The sequence below is a fragment of the Thermobia domestica genome, chromosome 5, assembly GCF_964235325.1.
Source record: "Thermobia domestica chromosome 5, izTheDome1.hap1.1, whole genome shotgun sequence".
In the NCBI taxonomy this organism is placed as follows: Eukaryota; Metazoa; Arthropoda; class Insecta; order Zygentoma; family Lepismatidae; genus Thermobia; species Thermobia domestica.
This window is the reverse complement of record NC_137458.1, coordinates 171,753,262-171,774,935: the sequence shown is the minus strand read 5'-3', so window position 1 is coordinate 171,774,935 and position 21,674 is coordinate 171,753,262. Positions and strand designations below refer to the sequence as shown.

The 21,674-nt window shown below is 35.4% G+C and overlaps 1 protein-coding gene across 1 annotated transcript in view; it reads right to left on the bottom strand.

The window, feature by feature from the left end:
• LOC145686279 (FRAS1-related extracellular matrix protein 1-like) overlaps positions 1-21,674 on the bottom strand; it is a gene marked incomplete at its 3' end in the record, with an annotated part of 157,231 nt that overhangs the window by 106,861 nt on the left and 28,696 nt on the right. Inside the window, 2 exon segments of the mRNA XM_081759410.1 lie at positions 392-567; positions 12,214-12,930. Coding sequence (XP_081615536.1) covers positions 392-567; positions 12,214-12,930 — 893 coding nt within the window.

The following is a 21,674-nucleotide window of genomic DNA, read 5'->3' as shown; positions in this document are numbered from 1 at the left end:
TTTATGGCTATAGAATCCGATGTGCTGATAACACATTTCCAACTAAGAGCCATCCAGCTTGCCACAATCCTTTGTAAAGAGACAGCAACGTAACTTTTTCTTTCTCTTTTTTCTTTTCTTTTTTTACAAACAAGAATTTATATACTACACATAAAAATATTCTTTTGATCATCTTGATCTAGTAATAAAATACGTTACATAGAAAATGAGTACATACATAAACGCTGAAGTTAAGATGTGAACGGTATGTAATGATGCAAAATATTGAAAAGTGATTGAAAAAAATAAGGTAATTCTTGATCATGGATAAATTTAGTCTAATTTTATACAATAAGACATGAATCTGAAAGAAATGAAAGCAATCTCTAAAGTAAATTACACTATGCTTTACCTAGGGGGCGACGTTACACTGTATATAAGGTCACTGTCCAAAGAATCAGAGTCAGTATAGTGAAGCATTTCTGGTGTGATAACAGCCATTTCATTTTCCTTCACTGTTAATGACAGAAGGCTTTCGAAATTTAAATGAGGAATTCCATCTCGCACAGGTTCAATATGAATCACTAGCTGAAATGAAATGTAAAATAAATTCATAAAACTTCCGTGTATTTGAGCAATTATTGCAAGAAGAAAATATATCAAATACATTATTTTAAAAATGATAATTTCAATACTCACCTTCCTACAGAGCACAACTAATTGATCAATTGCGTTCGATATTCACGAGTGCCTTGATACTCACGAGGTCAAAAGAATGAAGAGAAACTTTTTGGGAAAGGTAATTAAATGTATATGCCAACGTTCTAGCCGTATTGGAATACCGTTCCCTAAGAGATCAGTGAAGTCAAGCAATGCCAGGTCTGCCCAGAGGAAAGGTGGATGACAGTTCGTACCTACCGAATGGTGTTGGCATTCTGGTTTTCATCCGTTATGGTGAGGAAGATTGGGACGCTATATTTGAAAGGAAGAATTAGCGAACTCCAGTCTAGAAAGCCAACATAAACGGCGAGGGAAGCCTATGTTCTAACCACACACATCGTGAGTGTCACAAGCCGGCTAGCAACCTCCAAGGGCTGTTGCGCTATGAATTTAATATTAGTTTAATTAAATATATTTTGAACAATCCAAAGAAGGAAAGTGTCACTTTCTTCATGACTTCTTCTAATGAGCAGACATGTTTCCGAGATTTTCTTATGCTGTTAAACTGTATTTAAATTTTCGACGTGCTCACCTCATTCTTTTATTGCATTTTAATTAATATTGATAGGAAGAAAGAAATGTTTTACTACTCACGATGGAACATGTGAAGTCCTATATAGTATATTATTAAATGACATCGTATTCTTGTTGATTCTGTGTAATGTTTATTAACTCTGGAATATAAATTAATCGTGTAATGAATTATTTATTATTGTCGAATGAGTTTAGCTCTTCCTGATATTTATTGCTCTAAATTACTCTGCCTGTTACTTAATGACGTGATATGTTGCATTCAATTCTTTAAAAAAAAAAAAAAAAAAAAAAAAAAAAAAAAAAAAAAACTATTCACTAAAGCACTCTGTTGGCAGGTTGGCAAGAAGTGCCACAAAAGAGTGTACATACTGTAGTCTAAGGTTTATGTTAGATACTGTGATTGTCAAGATAAACAAGATTAGCAAGAAACAAGATGTAATGAAGATAAAATATATGTCGTAAGGACAAAGATTAAAAAGAATATAATAAATATGAATTTGTAAGATTCAAAGGATACTATTGTTAAGATGATTTAAAAACAAGGGTACGATTAAATTAAGAATAAAGAATCCAGATTTATGTAAGAGTGAATACATGAGTTTTGATTACTGTCGCAGTACAATTTCAGATAGTCTAAAATAATTATTATTTTAAAGTACCAACATTAGCCAAATATCCTTTAAGAAAGTAGCATCATTTCATTTTATAAAGTAACAAAGGGCACAAAGTGCTTGTTAAATGGACATTGACTGTTGCTAAGGAAAGTAGGTGATATTATGTGCAAAGATGATGGAAGATAAGATTTAGTTTTGACTGACGGATTCGATTTGTATTTCCAGATTGTAATATGAGTTGAGATGCTGAGATCCGGATTTTGTTGTGATTCGATAAATAATGATTAACGGATGTTCTATTTTAAGGAGTAAAGTTATCTTTGTCAGTGCAGATTAAGAATAAAGTGGCAAAATAAGATACAAGGTTTTGGTCTTAAGAAGTACGTAGTTACCTTTGATTTAGGATCTTACAGAATAGGTTAACATTTTTGGCGCAGTCTGTTTTTTATAAGTACCTATAGGCTTACATAATGTCTACGATTCCTAATTTTCCACCGTTTAATGCAGAAAGAGATCGGCTACAATTCTATTTGGATCGATTCGAACATTTGTGTATAGCGTCACAAATTTCAGAAGGAAGGAAAGTTTCTACATTACACCCTCCATTCCAAAAGAAACCGAACTTTTGAAAACAAATAGTACGTACCACTAGTGCCATCTGTTGTAATATTTTACCGGTAGATGGCGTAGTCCCTCATTGACAACTGGTATAAATGTCATGACATTTGGATGCACGGCAACAAAGTTATTGCGTTTCAACTGTCAGTGTGTTGTGTACATCGGTCGGAAAATGAGTTTCAAACAACGAGCTGCAATTGAGTTTTGTGTTAAACTGGGTAAAACTTTTAGTGAAACGCACCAAATGCTACAAAATGCATATGGTGATGAGTGTCTATCCCGTACGCAAGTTTACGAGTGGTTCAGGCGATTCAAATCGGGTAGAGAGACGCTGGATGATGACGAAAGTTCAGGCCGTCCCAGAACCGGATTATCGGAAGAAAACATCGAAAAAGTGCGTGAATTCATCAAACATAACAAAAAATCGTCGGTGTAAGTTATTGAAATAGAATTAGGCGTTCCTCAAACAACCGCATACCGCATTTTGACCGAAGTTTTGGGCCTTAAGAAGGTTAATTCGCGGTTTGTACCACACAAACTCACCGAAGACCAAAAAGTTGATCGAATTGCGCATTGCAAAGACATCGTTAAAAGTGTTCGGCAGGATCGAAACTTCTTGAAATCGATTGTAACTGGTGACGAGACGTGGTGTTTTGAATATGAGCCCGAAACAAAGCGGCAAAGTGCTGAATGGAGAGCGCCGGATGAAGGAACACCCAAAAAAAAGTCGCTTGGTGAAGTCAAAAGTTAAGGTGATGCTGATTTATTTTTACGATTCAAAAGGAATTATCCACAAAGAATTTGTTCAGCCCGGCCAGACAGTCACTGGAGAGTTTTACTTGGGCGTCATGAAGCGTTTACTGGCAAGAATTCGTCGTATTTGGCCCGAATATCGCGAAATCGGCAGTTGGACTCTTTTGGACGATAATGCACCATCACATCGTTTGCGACTTGTAACTGAATTTTTGGTCAAAAATCACATTATTCGGTTGCATCATCCGCCCTATTCACCAGATCTCGCTCCGTGCGACTTCTATCTGTTCCCGAAACTGCATTTGGCGATGAAAGGAAAGTGGCACGCATCGATTGATGCCATTGAGAAGGCGACGACCGCCGTCCTAAAGACCATTCCAATAAAGGACATGGAGAAGTCGTTTGACAACTTGTTGGAGCGTGCAAATATGTGTATCGATGCAGAAGGGGAATACATTGATTAATAAAAATGATTTGTTCCAAAATGTACATTGCTTTTTTGTTTTTTTAAAACGTTCGGTTTCTTTTGGAATGGAGGGTGTATTTACAATTATTGGTGCAGAAGCGTATGGACAATTATGTAACATCTGTTGGCCGGTCTCGCCCGCAGAAAAGTCATATGCTGAGATTAAAGAGGAAATGAAAAAATAGTATGATTTCTGAAAGGTATCAATTTCGTACGTTAAAGCAAAAACCATATCATTCTGTTACGAGTTTTCTTCTGGATTTAAAAAAAAAAAAAAAATCGTCCTTTTGTGATTAAAAGTGCTGTTTAGATGAACATTTCAGGGACCAGTTCGTTTTTGGAATTACTGATGAGTCAATTCGGAGGAAATTGTTAAATACCAAAGACTTAACTTTTCATAAAGCAATACAAATTGCGGTCAACATGGAATCAACAGAAAATCAATTAAGATTATACAAGCATAGTCAAGATAATGTAGTAAGTACAGTGCATCAGAATAGGAAACGATTCTCTACTGGTAAAGAAAGGAAGGTTTCAAGTGTAAGTACAAGTTCAGGTTCTCCACAAACAACACCACCGACTTCACCAAGTCGCAGTCTTTACTGTAACTTACATCACAGCGAAGGAGTTTGCCCAGCATGGGGAAAGCAATGTTTAAAGTGTGGTAGATTGAATCATTTTGCCTTAGCATGCTGATATGATAAAATACGCGCACTGGTTGTAGAAGATCAGACACAGAAGCAGAGAGATAATTCAGCACAACAGGAGCAGGAAGTTGTTCAATATGGTCAGCTTAATGAATTTGGATATGGGCGTTGATAGCATGGATAATAACCGGTCGTTCTCTGCCAAGGAATCTGAAGATGGATTTTCAGATATATTATATTATGATCAGCGGGACGATAAAAAACCTCACGATGCAGAAATTAACGATGAAGATTCAAATAAGATACCAGAATAAAACCAACAAGCATTCGGGTATTCTTATCCGGAATAGCAGTTTGGTAATTCCATGGGTATAGGCATAATAGAGGAAAGGAGAATGACTTCCCCGAAGAAAGTCAAAACTAGCTGGACGAATTGGTTTAATAGAAGAACAGATCGAGATTATACTCAAACTGGTATGAGGCGAAGGAAGTACAGAGATGGGGAGCAGACAAGTAGGGAGAAGACACAACAATTAGAGAAGCAAGATGAATTCATTCAGCGGCTGATTAGACAAGCATACATGCAAGAGCAAATTGACTTTCTGATGAATAGTTGGTACCGGATTAAACATCACAAAAAGCATAAGATTGGGAAGGAAAAGGAATTTAATTCCATCATTAGTTGGGTTCGGTTAATTTTTAAAGAGATTGATGTTCGTTTCGTTTTTTAGTTCGGATTGCATTACAGGTTCTGTTTTTGTACCGGGGGGGAATGTTGAAATATAAAAGGGCACAAAGTGCTTGTTAAATGGACACTGGCTGTTGCTAAGGAAAGTAGGTGATATTATGTGCAAAGATGATGGAAGATAAGATTTAGTTTTGACTGACGGATTCAATTTGTATTTCCAGATTGTAATATGAGTTGTAGATGCTGAGATCCGGATTTTGTTGTGATTCGATAAATAATGATTAACGGATGTTCTATTTTAAGGAGTAAAGTTATTTGTGTCAGTGCAGATTAAGAATAAAGTGGCAAAATAAGATACAAGGTTTTGGTGTTAAGAAGTACTTGGCTACCTTTGATTTAGGATCTTACAGAATAAGGTTAACACACTCATATAAGAATTCGATGCATACGGTTCAATGATTAATTGCTGTCATCCTCAGTGCTGCCTATATAACTACATATTCTGATCAGTTTCCTCCATTTGTAGAAACAGTGTCAATCGATCTTGAATTAATACCTTTAAATTTCCTTGTTCGGTAAAAGATGCGTGTGAATTATATATATATATATATATATATATATATATATATATATATATGTGCAATGTAACCGGTTCACTTTATATGAAAAACTGATATGGATATCTCACCGAATCAATGCTGGTTATTTCTTAAACCTGTACTGTTTGCCCATCTTACCTGAATTCAAAATTTCTTGTCACTTTAATGGAAGCCTTAACTTATATTTGTGGCCAGGATACTTGAAAATTTAATTAACTTCCTATGAAAAACCGGTACAAATATCCCATTGAATTACTTTAACGAAACTTTTAAAATCTGTATAATCCTTCATCTTACCTCCATCCTACTAAATTCTTTGAGCGTACCCCATATATAAACACGGTCTAGAAATAATATGCATTCAATCATAAGCGAACTACTTTGCAACGGATCGGCATCATTTTCTACGTAGTAAAGCACTTCTGGTGATAATCAGTGGTTTGGAAATTGAAATCCAACCGAAGATCTTTATACTATGCAACTTGCGTCGGACTGTCATAGCCGAAATGAGCTGTTCAAGGTGTTGATTGAGTCCCGCAATCATATTTGCTGCATTCACTCTATGGTCTTTGGTGACAATTCTCTTCAAGGCTAGGCCACTCCTGTCACTGAGAAGCGAACTCTTATTTTTTTTCTGTAAACTATTATTCCCATTGATGTTATGTTGTTTTGCCAAGAGTTCTGAAGGTCACCATCACCTTGGAAACTGTTCCTTGCGACATACCTAATACAGTAGTCACCAATAGATATACTTGTGCCAAATAACTGTGCGCCCCCATAATTTTGTCTCTTTGAAACTCGAAGTTTCCATTTTGCATCACTACAGTTTGCCCGCTTCAACACACTTCCGTTCTATCCAGTCTGAAGTACAACAGACGATCTTCTAACACAACACTAACGGCCAAAAGCTGCATACGCATCCTCAGTTTTACTTCCACATATATCTTGCGTGTTGTGACATACATGTTTCCATCCTATTTGTAATACAAAAACATGTCTGGGAGTCATGCTGACTCAGTGTTTGAGCACTTACCTCTATACTGGGTGTTTCAAAACAACACCGACAACGTTTGGTAGGTGATTCCTGACACCAAGATAAGGTGAAAATTACAGACCCATCTGGGTGCACAAATGTTTCTTTCGGAGTTACAAGCTGCCGAAAACATAAAAAAATGAAATTTAAAGGCCCACAGCTCCAATACTATAGGGCCTACAGAAGTCGGGTTAGACTTTATTTAGGAACTAATATGTGCCCTATCCAAATATTCATGTTTCAGAATCCTGAGGTACCTTCGCGAGAGTTTTTGTAGAGGTAGTTGGTGAGTACCTCAAATTATATGCCCATAGCCAAACTGTCTCTATAAAAATTGTTGCGTGAGCACTTTGGGATTCTGAAACATATATTTTTGGATAGCGCACATATTAGTTCCTAAGTGAAGTCTTGACCCGACTACGGTAGGTCCCATAGTATTGGAGTTATGGACCTTTAAAGTTCAGTTTTTCATGTTTTCGGCAGCCTATAACTCCGAAAGGAAGCATTTGTGGACCCAGATTGGTCTATACTTTTCATCTTATCTTGGTGTCAGGAATTACCTCCCAAACGTTGTTGGTGTTGTTTTGAAACACCCTGTATATGTGAAGTCTCTGGTCCGATTTCAGCTCATGACAAGCGGATTTTGTGGTGGAATATGCATGGATTTTCTCGGAATCTCCCATTTCCGCCCACTTTCTTCATTCCAGCATTATCATCCATCTCATTACACCGTCTTCCTTAGCGTCGGTATGTAATCTTGAGACGTTAAACTAAAATAAAAAAATGTCACTCTCTATGAAACGCAAATTCATATTAGTATACACTCAAGTTAATAGGTGTCGTTACTGCGCTACCTGCCTGCTGATGCAACAGATGCCGCTAGTATGCACACGATTTCCCGATTTAAAACTATTATGATGATGTAATTGCAACTTAAAAAAAAAAAAAATATTGTTTGCATTTAATTACTTCAAAATAGGACATGGGCCGTAACAATATTAAAATTTGAGCATTAACATTATGTATATTTCTTCAGTAATAAATTGTGATGATTTAATTGTAACTTAAACTGCATTGCTTCAATTTAAATATTTGAAAATGGATGATAATACTGAACATAAACGTGCTTTGCTGTTTATTCTTGGGACAAGGAAAGAAATAGTACGAAATTAAACATAATTTTAGCCTACAGTGTAGAGGGAGCCGACGGTTTGGGGGCCAACAATTAATTACTTTGATAATCATCAGTACCCGTATCTGATATATATAGTCCTGGAATCAAATTGTATACAACTATCCTCATTCCCTTTCCTACATCGATTTTGACCGATATTTACTTCTTATGTAAAAGGTTAAAAACAATGTAAGCTAAGAATCTTCCAGTAGAAGTTTCCAAATACAGCGCAGTGTTTTTGACTCGGAGTTCAGCGAGACATGAAACAAGTTCAAAATATCTAATATTCGAATTACCCAAAAATGTTCATCGGGTACCTGTTCAATGTACCCGAGCGAACAAAACGACTGAACCTACATGGAAAAAATAATAATAATATGCAGTCGATTTTATCTTTAAGGAAGCAATTATTTGTGTAAAATAATACCGCAAACAAACAAATGACATTTACTCATATACACTTTAAGTACAGTACCACATACACTAAATTAACACATGCAACCACATGCACGAGTAATAACCTTAATTGCCTATTCCCACTTCAACAAGTTCATGATCTTAGTATGATTTGAACTGATTGTTTTTATACTGGTAACAAAATTTTAAATTTTATTTGTTGAGTGTAATACGTTATTAATAACATTTGGTTACCATTCAATAGAATTTCAGTTGAGGCTGACACATGTTGTTTCTTTACGTCATCGCCGATCTCGTCTTCACCATCACCAGATAAATTGTGTTTTTGTATCATTCGTCGCTACGGATGTCTCTGGGTAACTGAAAACCAATTGTAACTGCACCCTTCTGTTTGTAATCTGTCTAACACTATAAGAATGCTTGTGCTGTATTACTTCGAATTATGCAAACAGACGGTTCAAAAGTTCGATTTACCCACGATTTTTTACCATTGGTTTAAATACAATTTTCGGGAATAGAATTTCGTTAGAATTATTGAAGTTCGAATTAACAAGAGTCCGCTGTGTCTCAAAGCAAATCAGCCACGGTACAGTTTGGGAAACCCTGACATATGGTGGAAACCTTTTATGAGAAAATCCCAATTTTCGATTTTTATCCTACAATAAACAATTCTTACTTTGGGGATGGAAAGAAAATTCGACAAATTTTCTGGAGAACTTTATAAAAACCTTAAGTTTAGAATTTGATACTGATACGTTGAATAATATGGTTTCTAAAGCGTATGAACATGCATAGGGACGAACGGGGAGAAAGACATTTAAAAAAATAGTTTTTCGGGTGAATGGACCATAAATCGTGTAAGTGGTTGAAATTTCGAATTTAATTTTCTCCTGACCACAACACTTTCTTCTCTCATTATTTCGAACAAAATATTTAATTTCATATCACTCGGTTATGTCCCTTAGACTAATGATGACGACAATAAATTTAAATGAATGGTAATAAAATAATTGGTGGATAATAAAACAAGGGAAATATTTCTAGAAAACAATTCTAAAAAAAAAAAATAAAAATAAAAATAAAGTAAAATCAATTGCTAAAAATAATTACGTAGAACAGGGTTCATAGTGGTCTAGTCTCTTGTAAATAGTTGACAAGTGACCAAAAACACACGAAAAAGTGACCAAAAAGTGACCAAAGCACAAGAAAAAGTGACCAAAAGCACACGAAAAAGTGACCAAAATCTCGCCACGCCCTTTTTTTTCCTTTGTCAATTTCTCCATCACATCTCTGTTTGTTGTTTTGTTTCATCTTCTCTTCTTTACTTCTTCTTTTTGAGCTTCCTCCTTTTTTAGGTTTTCTAAGTATGCTTTGTAGTTACGGTAAGCAGACTTAACAGATGTAAGAAGCTTCTGAGTAACTGGAACCAGTTCTGGCCTATTTCCGAATTTCTTCATCCCAGACATTATATTTAACTTAGCATTGAGAGTTCTCAAAGCCATGAAATATTCAAATTCATCACCTACTCCTGAGAAAAACATACAAGAAGTATAACACAAGACGAAAATGATTAACCACACACACACACAACGTTGAGCGGAGCGTTAACTATTACGAGAGAAAACTAAAAGACTATTATGATAGAAGAAAGAATAGGCACAGAAGAGTTCTCAACCCCACCTTGAGAGCTTAAGCATCCACCAACCATCCACTGTGTTTTAGAAAGAATAAAAGCTGAAGTGAGAATAAAGCTGTGTGTTCCACATGTGGCAGCAAGTACTGAAGCTTTCAGAAGAGTAATGAGTAACAAGTTTCTGCCTTTTTCCATTTATTTTTATATTTTTCTTAGAAAACTGCCAATACAAAATATAAATCACACGAAAAAGTCACTTTTAGTCACAAATTTGAAAAAAAAAAAACAAAAAGTAACTTTTAGGGACCAACTTGAAAAAAAGTAACTTTTAGTTAAAAAAGTGACTCGCTATGAGCCCTGCATAAAAGAATTGTAGTAAACTCCATTAGTATGGCTTTTTCTAGAAAAACCTATACACACGAAGCTTACCACGAATTTCATATGTAATTATTTTTTCGTAATTTGTTTTACTATATTTTTATTTTATTTCTTTTTTTTAACTATACATGACTTCTGGAAGGAATATCAATATTCTGGATCAAACACAAAAACACCATAGTGTATTTTGTTTTCTAATTTTATTGTATATCGTATAAAAGTTATTTAAACTTTTCTAATTTATCATATTCCTTTACCGATGTTTATCAACAACCCGAGGAATCCTGATATATGCGGATGAAAATATACATTACGTAACTAGGAACAATTAATTATGATCGACGAACATCATATCATAATAATCATAACATCATAATTATGATCGACGAAAGCCACAAATTTTTTGAACGGCCCCTAAATCGAGTTTTCGTATTTTCTACGGAATAAGCACATCATACTGAGTTAAGTGATAGTTTGGGTTTGGCTGCACTGTAAGTAGTTTTCCAGATATATGGCGTACAAAAAAATTTTTGATTGAAATATAATGGATCTTTTGATCTAATAAAATAAAGAAAATACAAATTCGACGTCAACATCAGTAAACTGATCAAATGTAAAATCATTAAGTATTGCTAATTTAAGCCCCATTTAATATTCCTTGATTGTGGAAGCTCTTTCTCTTAGAACTGATAACCATCAACTTTCGCGTACTACTGAGTCACAAGATTCAGACATTGCCTGGCTGCATAAAGACTACTGACCACTATTATGGCTATATCATAAAAGTAGTAAGAAAGTTGTGTTCATTTAAATTTTGTTTCAAATGATCAGTGCTATCCTTCTAGAATGCTGCCATTTCATAAAATTATATCTTTTCTTTTTAAATACATTCTAACATACTTTTGAGTTTAGCCTATGTAATGGAAGAGTTACAACAACTGGGCTTTCATCGTTACTCGAGATTACGTGGACTGTTCGGATAGTTCTAAGAATTGAATAGAAAGAAACACAATATCAGAGTAATTGATGTTTTATTTTTCAACCTATCCTCGAAGGTTATTACACTTCTGCCAACGGTTTTTCAATGCCCTGACATCAGCAGAATATGTCAATTCGTCCAGAGCAGGACAATAATCTGTTACTGTTAAAATTACTTCTTCATTAGACAGAAATTTCTTGTCACCACCCAGAATTTATGGTTGGGGAACAGGTGGAAATCACTGTGGGTCAGATCAGGCAATTACTAGGGGCGGGGTAGAACTTGAAAGCGAAGTTCGTCCAGTTTTCGTCTGTAACTAAGTTCGTGCAGCTTTGGCTGTGAGTGGCTGCGGCATCCCTCGCGACGAAAGTTTCCTCATACTCAATTCTAATGAGAATGTGCTGTGCTCACTTCCCTAAGATGCTCACTGCATGAGCTATATGACACACTTTCAATTGCTGGACAGCTAACACCATATCATGGACTTTATCGATTGTTCTTGGTGTGATGGCGGTTAGCGGGATTCTACTGCGGGGATTATCTTCAACACTGTCCGTCTAAGCTTGAACAGGTCGGCCACTTCCTAACAGTAGCAAATGATGATGCCTGGTCTCCCAACATTGTCCAATTACGCTTTGATGGGTGTCGCATTTAGTCTCTTTTACACCAGTCGTCATTCAACATACCAGACTTTCAGACGAGTGATGATGCACATTAAGGATAGATGTGATGTAATGCTCATGGTTTTGTTTCGATTACAACGCCATCCCTGAGGGATTTTTAGAACTTTCCGAACAGTCCACGTAAAATAAGTAGCCCACTCACATCAGCTAACTACTAGTCTTAGACATAAATCCAAACTCTGAGTCGCCAATTATTCAAAATGCTAGTGACACAGACATAGACAAATGTTGTCGCCAATGACACAAGTAAATGGAAATTGAGTTAAAAAAATTAAAAATGCATAATTCAAATACTAACCTTATACACAGGTGACTCATTTGGCGGTTCATGATTATCCTCCATGACAAACTCAAGTTCATCCACGCTTTCTGGTCCTCCATTATGCTTGTAATAAATCAATTCACGGTTAATATCATTTTGCATGAACTTCACAACTTCCACTCCTTCTCTATCCCAGGGAAATTTCTTTAAGATACGACCATATTTTGGGTTGTTAATTACATAATAAACAACATGACCCATTACAGACTCTTGATCTACTGCTGACAACACATCATTTGTTATAAGTTTGAAGGAACTCTGCATCACACTCAATCCGAGATTGATAATAAGTGCAGGCGGTGTATCATCATTAGGAATGATATTAATAGGAAACTTGCTATACACATTATGAATGCCGTTAGATATTCTAAAAAATACGTCATCCCTCGTTGAATCACTGTCATCATGCTCATATACAACCAATCCATTTGCAATATCATCCAGAGTGAAGGCAATGCATAAAGTTCCATTCTTTTTCAATCGACCATGCTTCAATCCACCAGCAATGAAAATTCTAATATCTGCTGAGGTCTGACCAACAACTTCTAAATTATGTGGCCAAATTCTGCGTGACTGTCCCTCTAAAAGCACAAGACCACTATTAATAGAAACATGTGGCGTTGAGGTCATCGAAGGTCGGAGGGCAATGTGCAGAGTAACTGGTTCACTTTCGTTGAATTCCGCATCAATTATCTGTCATAGTACGAAATAATAATAATAATAATAATAATAATAATAATAATAATAATAATAAAAAGAAAGAGGCAATTAGAAAATGTTCTCACAAATACATTATTGCATTACATATTGTTGGTTTAAAATTACAAGAAACAAATACTTATAACTTGATACTTTACAATGTATAACTTTTGTGTCTCCTATTTCGTTGCCACAAGAAATTTACAAAGACTTTAGCATATGAAAAGACCATAGCGTATGCAATGGAACTTCCAGGCAGCTATCTCTTATTGACTTTACTTACAGCTGATTGGTACTCCTTAACTTTAATGTCATATTATCTTACGAAAACACCATAAGCCTTTTTGTCTTTTTCGTTCTGTAATAGATGTCATATTATCCTGTGAATGTTAACAAATAGTAATAATTTTGCATTTCACGGTCTATAATTATAAAACCTTCCTAATAAAGTTTCTAGCGTAATTAAGATCACACTAGGTCTTATTCTAGTGATATTTGGAAGACCATTCTTGAATGTGCATTATTAAAGTATTTATTTTTATTTTTATTTATTCTCAAAATATATTTTTATTCCTCGTATATTAGTTTCTAATTCCGTTTTAGAAAAGTTAATAATTATATCACCATACCTAGGTATTTTTGCATACGTCGGTGTCGGAAAAAATATTCAACAATCCAGAAAGTAAAAAAATGAAATGAAATCTTTTGAGTTTTACGTCCCTTATGCTGGTTAGGCTAAAGGAGACGGTGATAATAAGAAAGGAATGAAATGGTGGAAAGAAGAAAGTGGGAGGAAAACCCACGAGCACGGTGTTGTCCACCACAAAGTCCACACGGCACGAGCTTGGATCGAACCGGGGACCCGAAGCACCGGAGACTCCAGAAAGTAATATCTCTCCTTGTTCAACTAGTGACTACTGCTTGTCCATTTAGTGAGCATGATTCCGGGTTCGATTTTCGCTGGGAGAGCACAAATATTTAACTTCACAATCATCCTCTTTTATTAATCATCTGTTTTCTTTAGCCTAAAGGTCATACCTATGAAGTATTAAACAAAAATTTCATCTTTCCCGTAAAGAGTCTGCAGGTCCAGTTATACACCAAATCGTTTCAAAATCAACAGTCTGCAGCCATAAAACCGATACTTATCGCTTGACTTCCACAGTAACCAATTTACATTACAAATTTTTAATTTTGTTCCTTAGATAACTAGTGATGCTGTTCACTGTCAAAACGAGCGATCCTCTCTCTTCTCTTTCACTAATTTCAATGTCAAGTTTATTTATCTCCAACAAAACATATGCCATGTTTGATAAAAGTGGGAGTATTTTTACGAAATCTTCACGGAACACAATCAGGAAATAAGATTCACTAAATCATTGTTGATCCATGTATACTTATTTAAAAAAAAAAAAAAAAAAAAAACGAAAGTTAATGTGTAACGTACTGTTTTAAGTCATAGGGGGAAGGGGTTGAAGCTTCCAACTCCGAATAGTGGCGACTGTATGAAACCCTCAATAAACATATAGTACACCATATTGCGAATTATTTTTATACCCATTCTCTCATTCTCGATTGATTTCTAATCCAAGTAGTGGGGGCTGATATTCTCAAAATAAAATACGCATCAAACTTCTTTATTTATTTATTTATTTATTTTACAGAAGTTATCACAGAACATATTTTCTAAATCAAAGGACGTAAACCACCCCACATTTGAGGGGATAGATTCACCGCTCATTCTTGACTGATTTTAACTCAAATAACTGGGAATTGTCGGAAAATCTTAAATATACATAACATTGTATCAAAATCGAATAATTTTTACGAAAGTTATTCTCAACTTTCTAATAAATATAAAAAAAAAAAAAAAAAAAGAGGGAGTAAACACATCTATTTATTTTTCATTGGTTTCACCTTCATGCAGAGGGAATTGAAAGATCTTTTCTAAAAAATGCACCACATTGCTTCAAAATCGAACATATTTTGTCTAACAAATAATATCGTGGAATACATTTTCTAAAGGGGAAAAGATAAATTCACCCTTTTCATTTGGGAAATTCTAACTCCCAGCTGCAGGGTTGCTCGAAATGTCCTGAAGAAACTATACATGATGTTTTGTCAAAATCGAACAATTTGTATGTGCGAGGGGCGGCCAAGTCATTACACAACCTTTTGTAAAAATAAAATAAAATATAAAGAAGAACGAATTTTATGAGGTGAAAATTGCGGTTATTTTTTCACATTACCCCCTGCCAGTTATAGTTATCTGGCAGCGTTTAATTGTCTGGAGGCTTAACCATAGAAAGATTTGTCAGTACGTCTGAACCATTATAGAACAGCCTGCTTCAGTTCGCCATCATTGTGGAAGTCGGCCTCCGAGAACTTTTCAAGGGTCCAAACAAGTGAAAATCACTTGGCGCTAAGTCTAAATTATAAAAGAGATGTGACAATTCCCAACCGAAAGCGGAAAACTGTTTTAAAACCCAGCTTGCAGTCACTTTTCGGAACAGCAAATAGTCATGAGTTTTTGTATTTACTGTTCCTAACGAAAGATTACAAACCACCTAATTTCAAGACAGGTCATGCGATGATTGTCGATGATAAGTTGTTCAACGTGCTGACTATTCCCAAGAATGACTTCTGTGGGCTGAGATACAATACGACCAGACTCGTCAGCAACGACCAGAAAGCCAGTAACAGCCTCTTTGAAGTGCTTGCAAAATTCAAATGTTTTACCGCGGCTGGGTATCTCATCATCGTTTTGTGATTGAAGTCTTCTGATAATTTATTGGGTTTTACCCTCTCCTTCATTAAAAACTTCATCTCACCACACTCTATTCCGTGTACACGTTAACACTTTTGACTGCCATCTTGAATAACGGTTTCTGAACTGCTGCGCAAAATGAGTGCCGTCTACCAGTAACACGACAGTTTCGAGTTCCTACTGCATACACTACATCACCCTGGAATTCGATTTTAAACCTGTGAGAAAGGTCTCGGATTGAGTTGAAAGTCTCTCACAGTTTATACTGCAAAGTTGTTTTCTTACATGTGCAATTTTTCAACATTGGATACCGACTTTTACAAAAATCGGATATATTTTACGAGGGATATCGTAAAAACAGATGGACATACACACAAATAGAAGTTTACTTAAGATTGCTTCTCTATTTTTTAAAGGTTCAATTAGCTTTACTGTATTATCAATTGGAAACATTAATTTCTTCGTCTGAACTTCCAAGAACAACTTCAATCTCCTCTTATACCTTCTAGCTTCCGAGTAGACAACGAGAAGTCCACACAATTCGACTCGATCTCTTGTACTTCTTGAAACTCTACGTTGTAATAACCGTTAGGAAAGAGACACAACACACATTGTCAATGCTACATGAACGCCAGTGTCATCTTTGTATTTTACGTTCGTTCGTTATACATTACTTTTACAAAGTTGAAAAAATAAACGATGTTTATATTTATAAGGCTTCAATCTGAGTTGAAATAACTTCTATGTTGAGATGTAATAGGTATCTTTTAATATTACGTTCATTAATTACTAGACTTCCAAACTACACTATGCATAAATGGGGAAGTCTTATAAACGGCTTTGTTCGTCCGCCCGTCTGTCGATAGGTATCAGACCAAAAACAGTAAGAGATATCAAGATGCTGTTTTTTACAATTGATCCAGTGTCCTAAAGATAGGTTTCATCTCCTCCGTTAACTCTCTGTTCAAAACAGAAGTGGTTCGAATTAGTCACTCCCCGTTTCAATGTTTATCGGCATAAAACGAAAACAATCAAGGCAATATACTATCAAAACCGGAAGTGGTTCAAATTTAATATTACTTCTGGTTTCAATATATATTTCCACAGAACAGAAACGATAAGAGATATCGAGATGCGGTTTTCTGGATCGAGTCACAGTTTCAAGAATAGGTTTCATCTTCTCCATTAATTCTCTATTCAAAACGGAAGTGGTTCAAATTAACCATTTCCGTTTTCAACATATATCGCCATAGAACAAAATGGTATTAGCGACAAGCTGTTGTCTGCGAACGATTGAAGGCGTCAAGAGAACATACCATCACAACCCGCAATACTGTACTAAAACCGGAAGTGGTTGAAATTCAAAACTGCTTCCGGTTTCAATACTGATTTCCATAGAGCAAAAAGTGTCAGAGATATCGAGATGTGGTTTTTTGCAATTGATTCAGTTTCACAAGGATATTTACCGCCTTCTCCATTAAACCTCTATTCAAAAGGAAGTGGTTCAAGTTTACCATTTTCAGTTTCAAAATTTATCACCATACAACTATAACGGTAATAGATGGTGACGAGTGGTTTTCTTCAATTGATTCAGGGTGTCAAGGAAACATACCATCAGAATCTGCTATACTCTACCAAAACTACTATCCATTTCATAAAGATAGACCCCTGACTTCGCGATGTTTCCGTGACGTCCAGTCAAAACTTATATTGCATTGTCGTACCTCGTTGGAATTGTCTTTTCAATACTTAAGACATAAAAATTTTCTTTGTACTATGTAGTGAGAAAAAATAAAAATTAATGAAAAAGTGCGTATTTTTTCGTACTTTTTTGGTAAATCAATATTTATAGGACTATATCTCGGAAAGGAGATAACATGAAATAATTTCCTGTGCACGATATGTAGATGCATGTATTACCTGTAAGTTCTGAAAATTTCATTACTCAACACGTAGTAATTTTCTTGTTATTCACTAATAAGTGAGACATCATTATCTCTGAATTGCTGCGGTGTATTAACAATCTGAAAAACCTTTTAGAAAGATCTTAAAGTAGCTTTTTCAACCAAACTGTTTTGATTTGTTTTAAAAAATAAACAATCATAAATATGACATTATGATCTTCTCTGCTTTGAACCCTTCGCTATCGCAGTTTATACGGACAGCTACGTTGCCACATTTTCCTGGCGCGTATACACTCTCAGCCGGACGGTAATTTAAACTTGTCACGCACACTGTCCGACACTTTTTAGAGATATTTTTAAAATTTAATGTCTCCACAAATTTTAAACCAATTTCTTAGAAATTAACAGGATATACAGTAAATGTGTTAAATGTTCAAATTTAGAAAAGTAAACTCTTATCTTGTTTGGATTTGCATGCGATGGTCCTCGAAAATTTGTTGCTTTTTGTGAGTTTTTCACTTACTGCACGCAGTACAAAATACATTTGCACAGAAACAAATACACGCACAACGTTTATTATATGATACAACCTTAGTTGATATGTAAAATTGAGTTTACACTTCACAGAAAATCTGTTTTCAGATCTAGGAGTCCCAGTACTTCTCTTTAGTGTTGTACATTTCGAAGCACTTTCCCACGCAAAGTCCAACTTTATATGTCAGACAATAAACCAGGGATGCAAATAAGCAACAAAAGTTTACTCGCCCAAGAAAAAAGTTACTAGCTCACATCACATAATAAAAATAATCTACTTAACTTCCGTATGATATTAAATACTCGCCCGCACCGATGAACACATGCCCCAGATGAGTGGTTATTTGCATCCCTGCAATAAACGCTAATATTTATTAAAAACTTCCTTTCACCGTGCGGATGCTACGCACTTTGCATCTCCTTTGTCCTACTCTGTTAGAATTTGCAGATATTGGGGGTAAACTCTCTATGAGTAATGGTCCCTTGCTACCAGCCTTCTACCGGGTGAAGGTCTCTGTACTTCAATGCCTGCTGAGTGTAGCAGTTTATCTGCTACATTCGCATAAAAAGTTCGAAGTGCAATATGTTTTCCTGCTTTCTTCCTGTACAGCATATGAGCATTGTCATGTGTGATAAGTCAAACAGCAGAAAAAACAGCTTCTTCCACCACTTGACAGTCATACTAATAGCTCTTGCATAGTTGATTTGTAAAAATCGCGTAAAGCTGGCTTCCGTACAAGGCATATGTGAATAATTAGTGTAAAAAGTTCCTTATTTTCAATTGAAGTAACACGCTTTCATTTAGAAAACAAAGATTTTTGTTTTTATATTTTTTCTTTTTCTCAATCTGCTGTTTTGTGTATTGATTCATTTCTTTTACTACTATTCCTGGCGGGAGCTAATGTAGTTTGGATTCCACGTTAATCAGTAGGTCCACGTCTCATATAGCCTCGCTGCTGAACAGGACGTTAAACTCAAAATCAATTCAACTTTTCTTTTTACTATAAAATTTCATTGGTAAAAACAGCTGAAACATTTTATATGCGGAATACTCTGTAAGCCCAGCACTTTGATCAATTCCCGGGACACCACTAAACAGGGGTTTTGCATTTACTTGAATTTTATCGCTCCAAGCTACATCAGAATCTGCCTTTGAATAGGAACGACGCGTTTTTTCTCTCTTTCCCGGCGCAGCCTCAGGTTTACTTGAAACAGAGTTACTATCTTGTTCACTCCTGGATACGCCACTGAGCACAGAATAATCTATGTCATTATTATTAATTACTAACTCATAACCGTCTGAGTCGGAGTCATTCATCAGTTCTGCAATTTCATCATCGCTAAAAATTTTGCCTCTTCTTTTTGTAATACTGCCGCTCGTAAAGGAATGTCCATATTTTCCTTTCAATCAGAAAGCACGAGATATAGCCCTACTCAGGAAAATATAAATGTCCATTCGTCCGTCTCATTGCAATGAACCCATATGATGTGAGTGCGTATGTAAGTTTTTGACGCCTACGAACTGAAGGAAAGTGTTGAAAACGTAATCAGTGTGACGTGATTAGACGCAAAAACAGTTCTCGTCACCTACACATTGCATAGTTTTCTTTCCTTGAAATAAAACAAAGGACCCATTCTGTGTTACTGTACATTCGGCAGGGGAATTGATCACAGAACTTGGGTGAACACGTGATTGCCAAGGCTACAATACATTTCTTTTTAACCTTTAACATGTTCGTAAGCTGGAAAGTGTGTATACTGATAGATCTTGAGGTAGAAATGGAGCCATTGTTAATGAGTATTCAGGAAGATAGCAGGAGCAGCGATGAGTCAACAAAGCCATGACGAAAGTGAATGAAGTAAATAAATAGATTAAGAGATGAGTTTTTGGATGTGTTACTTCAACGTTTTATTTCGATTAAATTGAGATGTGTACACTCATGTCCAAAATTATTGTCGCATATCTATAACTGTCCTGTAAGAATATAATTTGATAATGATTTTGCAGGATACTTTTAATACTGATACTATATGTAGAGTCGGGAAATGTATATTTGTGGTAAATTTCATAGGAAAAGAACTATAAATACGAAAATTAGCACGAGTAAAACAAAATGTTGCTAAATGGATAAGAACATTTTATTTTCGTTTTATTGTTCTTATTTACTGCTCTTTTGACATGAAATTTGCCACATACATGTCTTTGCCGATCATACACATACTAACATTATAGGAAATACCAGGCGAATTCGTTATTAAATTATATTCCTACAATAACATTTGTAGACATGCGACAATAATTTTGGACATGAGTGTACATGCATTATTATTATTTTTATGATGTTGTGAAAGGTTATGATAAATACTTTTTCCTAATACATTCTTATGAAGTAGGCTTCGCGCTACAAGCTTCCTGAACGCGACAACACTGCACGACAACATTGCCGCACTTCCAATTACTGTATGCTGTTTCTTCATATAAGCGCGGGGAATTTAAAGATTGGGCTGCAACATGGCTCACCGCTTAACGCAGAGAATATGTTGAAGTAAATATTTAAAAAATAATAATAATAATAATAAATACTCTAAAAACTAAACCCTTTTTTGTTAATAGTTCCAAATATTTGGAACACTAGACTTCCAAATTTTCGAACAGTGTTTTGTACGTTTCTCTACCTACCATGGTAAAGGAGATCAGAGCGTCGTGCATTTGTTTTAATTACACAAAAAATATCAAGTGATGAAAATTGAACTTTTCACAACTTACAGTTAATGGATGCATCTACATATTGTACACAGGAAATTATTTCACGTGATTTCTTTTCTGAAATATAGTAATATAAACATTGATTTACCAAAAAAGTACGAAAAAAGACGCACTTTTTCATTAATTTTTATTTTTTTTCTCACTACATAGTACAAAGAAAATTTTTATGTCTTAAATATTAAAAAGACAACATTCCAGCAATTCCAACGAGGTACGCCAATGCAATATAAGTTTTGACTGGACGTCACGGCAGCACCGCGAAGTCAGGGGCCTATCTTTATGAAATGGATAGTAGAAGTAGGTACTACTACTTCCGGTTTCAATACTGATTTTGGTAGATCTAAAACGGTAAGAGATACAAGATGCAGTTTTATGCATTCGATTCTGCTTCCCAAAAGAAGGTTCTATCTCCTCCTCAACCTCTTTTCAAGCCGAAAGTGGTTTAAATCGACGATTTCCGGTTTCAATCTTTATCACTATAGAATAAAAACAGTAAGGCATAGCGAGTAATGGCTTTCTGATATGGATTCAGCGTTTATGGAATAGGTTCTATCTTTGATCTTGTGGGGTCACTACCGTAACCAGTAGTTATAGATGTACTACTTTAAGTTGAATTCCCATAGTTTGGAAGTCTACAGTAGTTTCACACAGTGAAACGAAACTCATTGTTTGATTAATGTCACGCATACAATGCATGGTGTTTTCATCTAAACGAGAAACATACTTCGTATTCTATAGCAGTGTGTATAATTCTCATACCACGAAG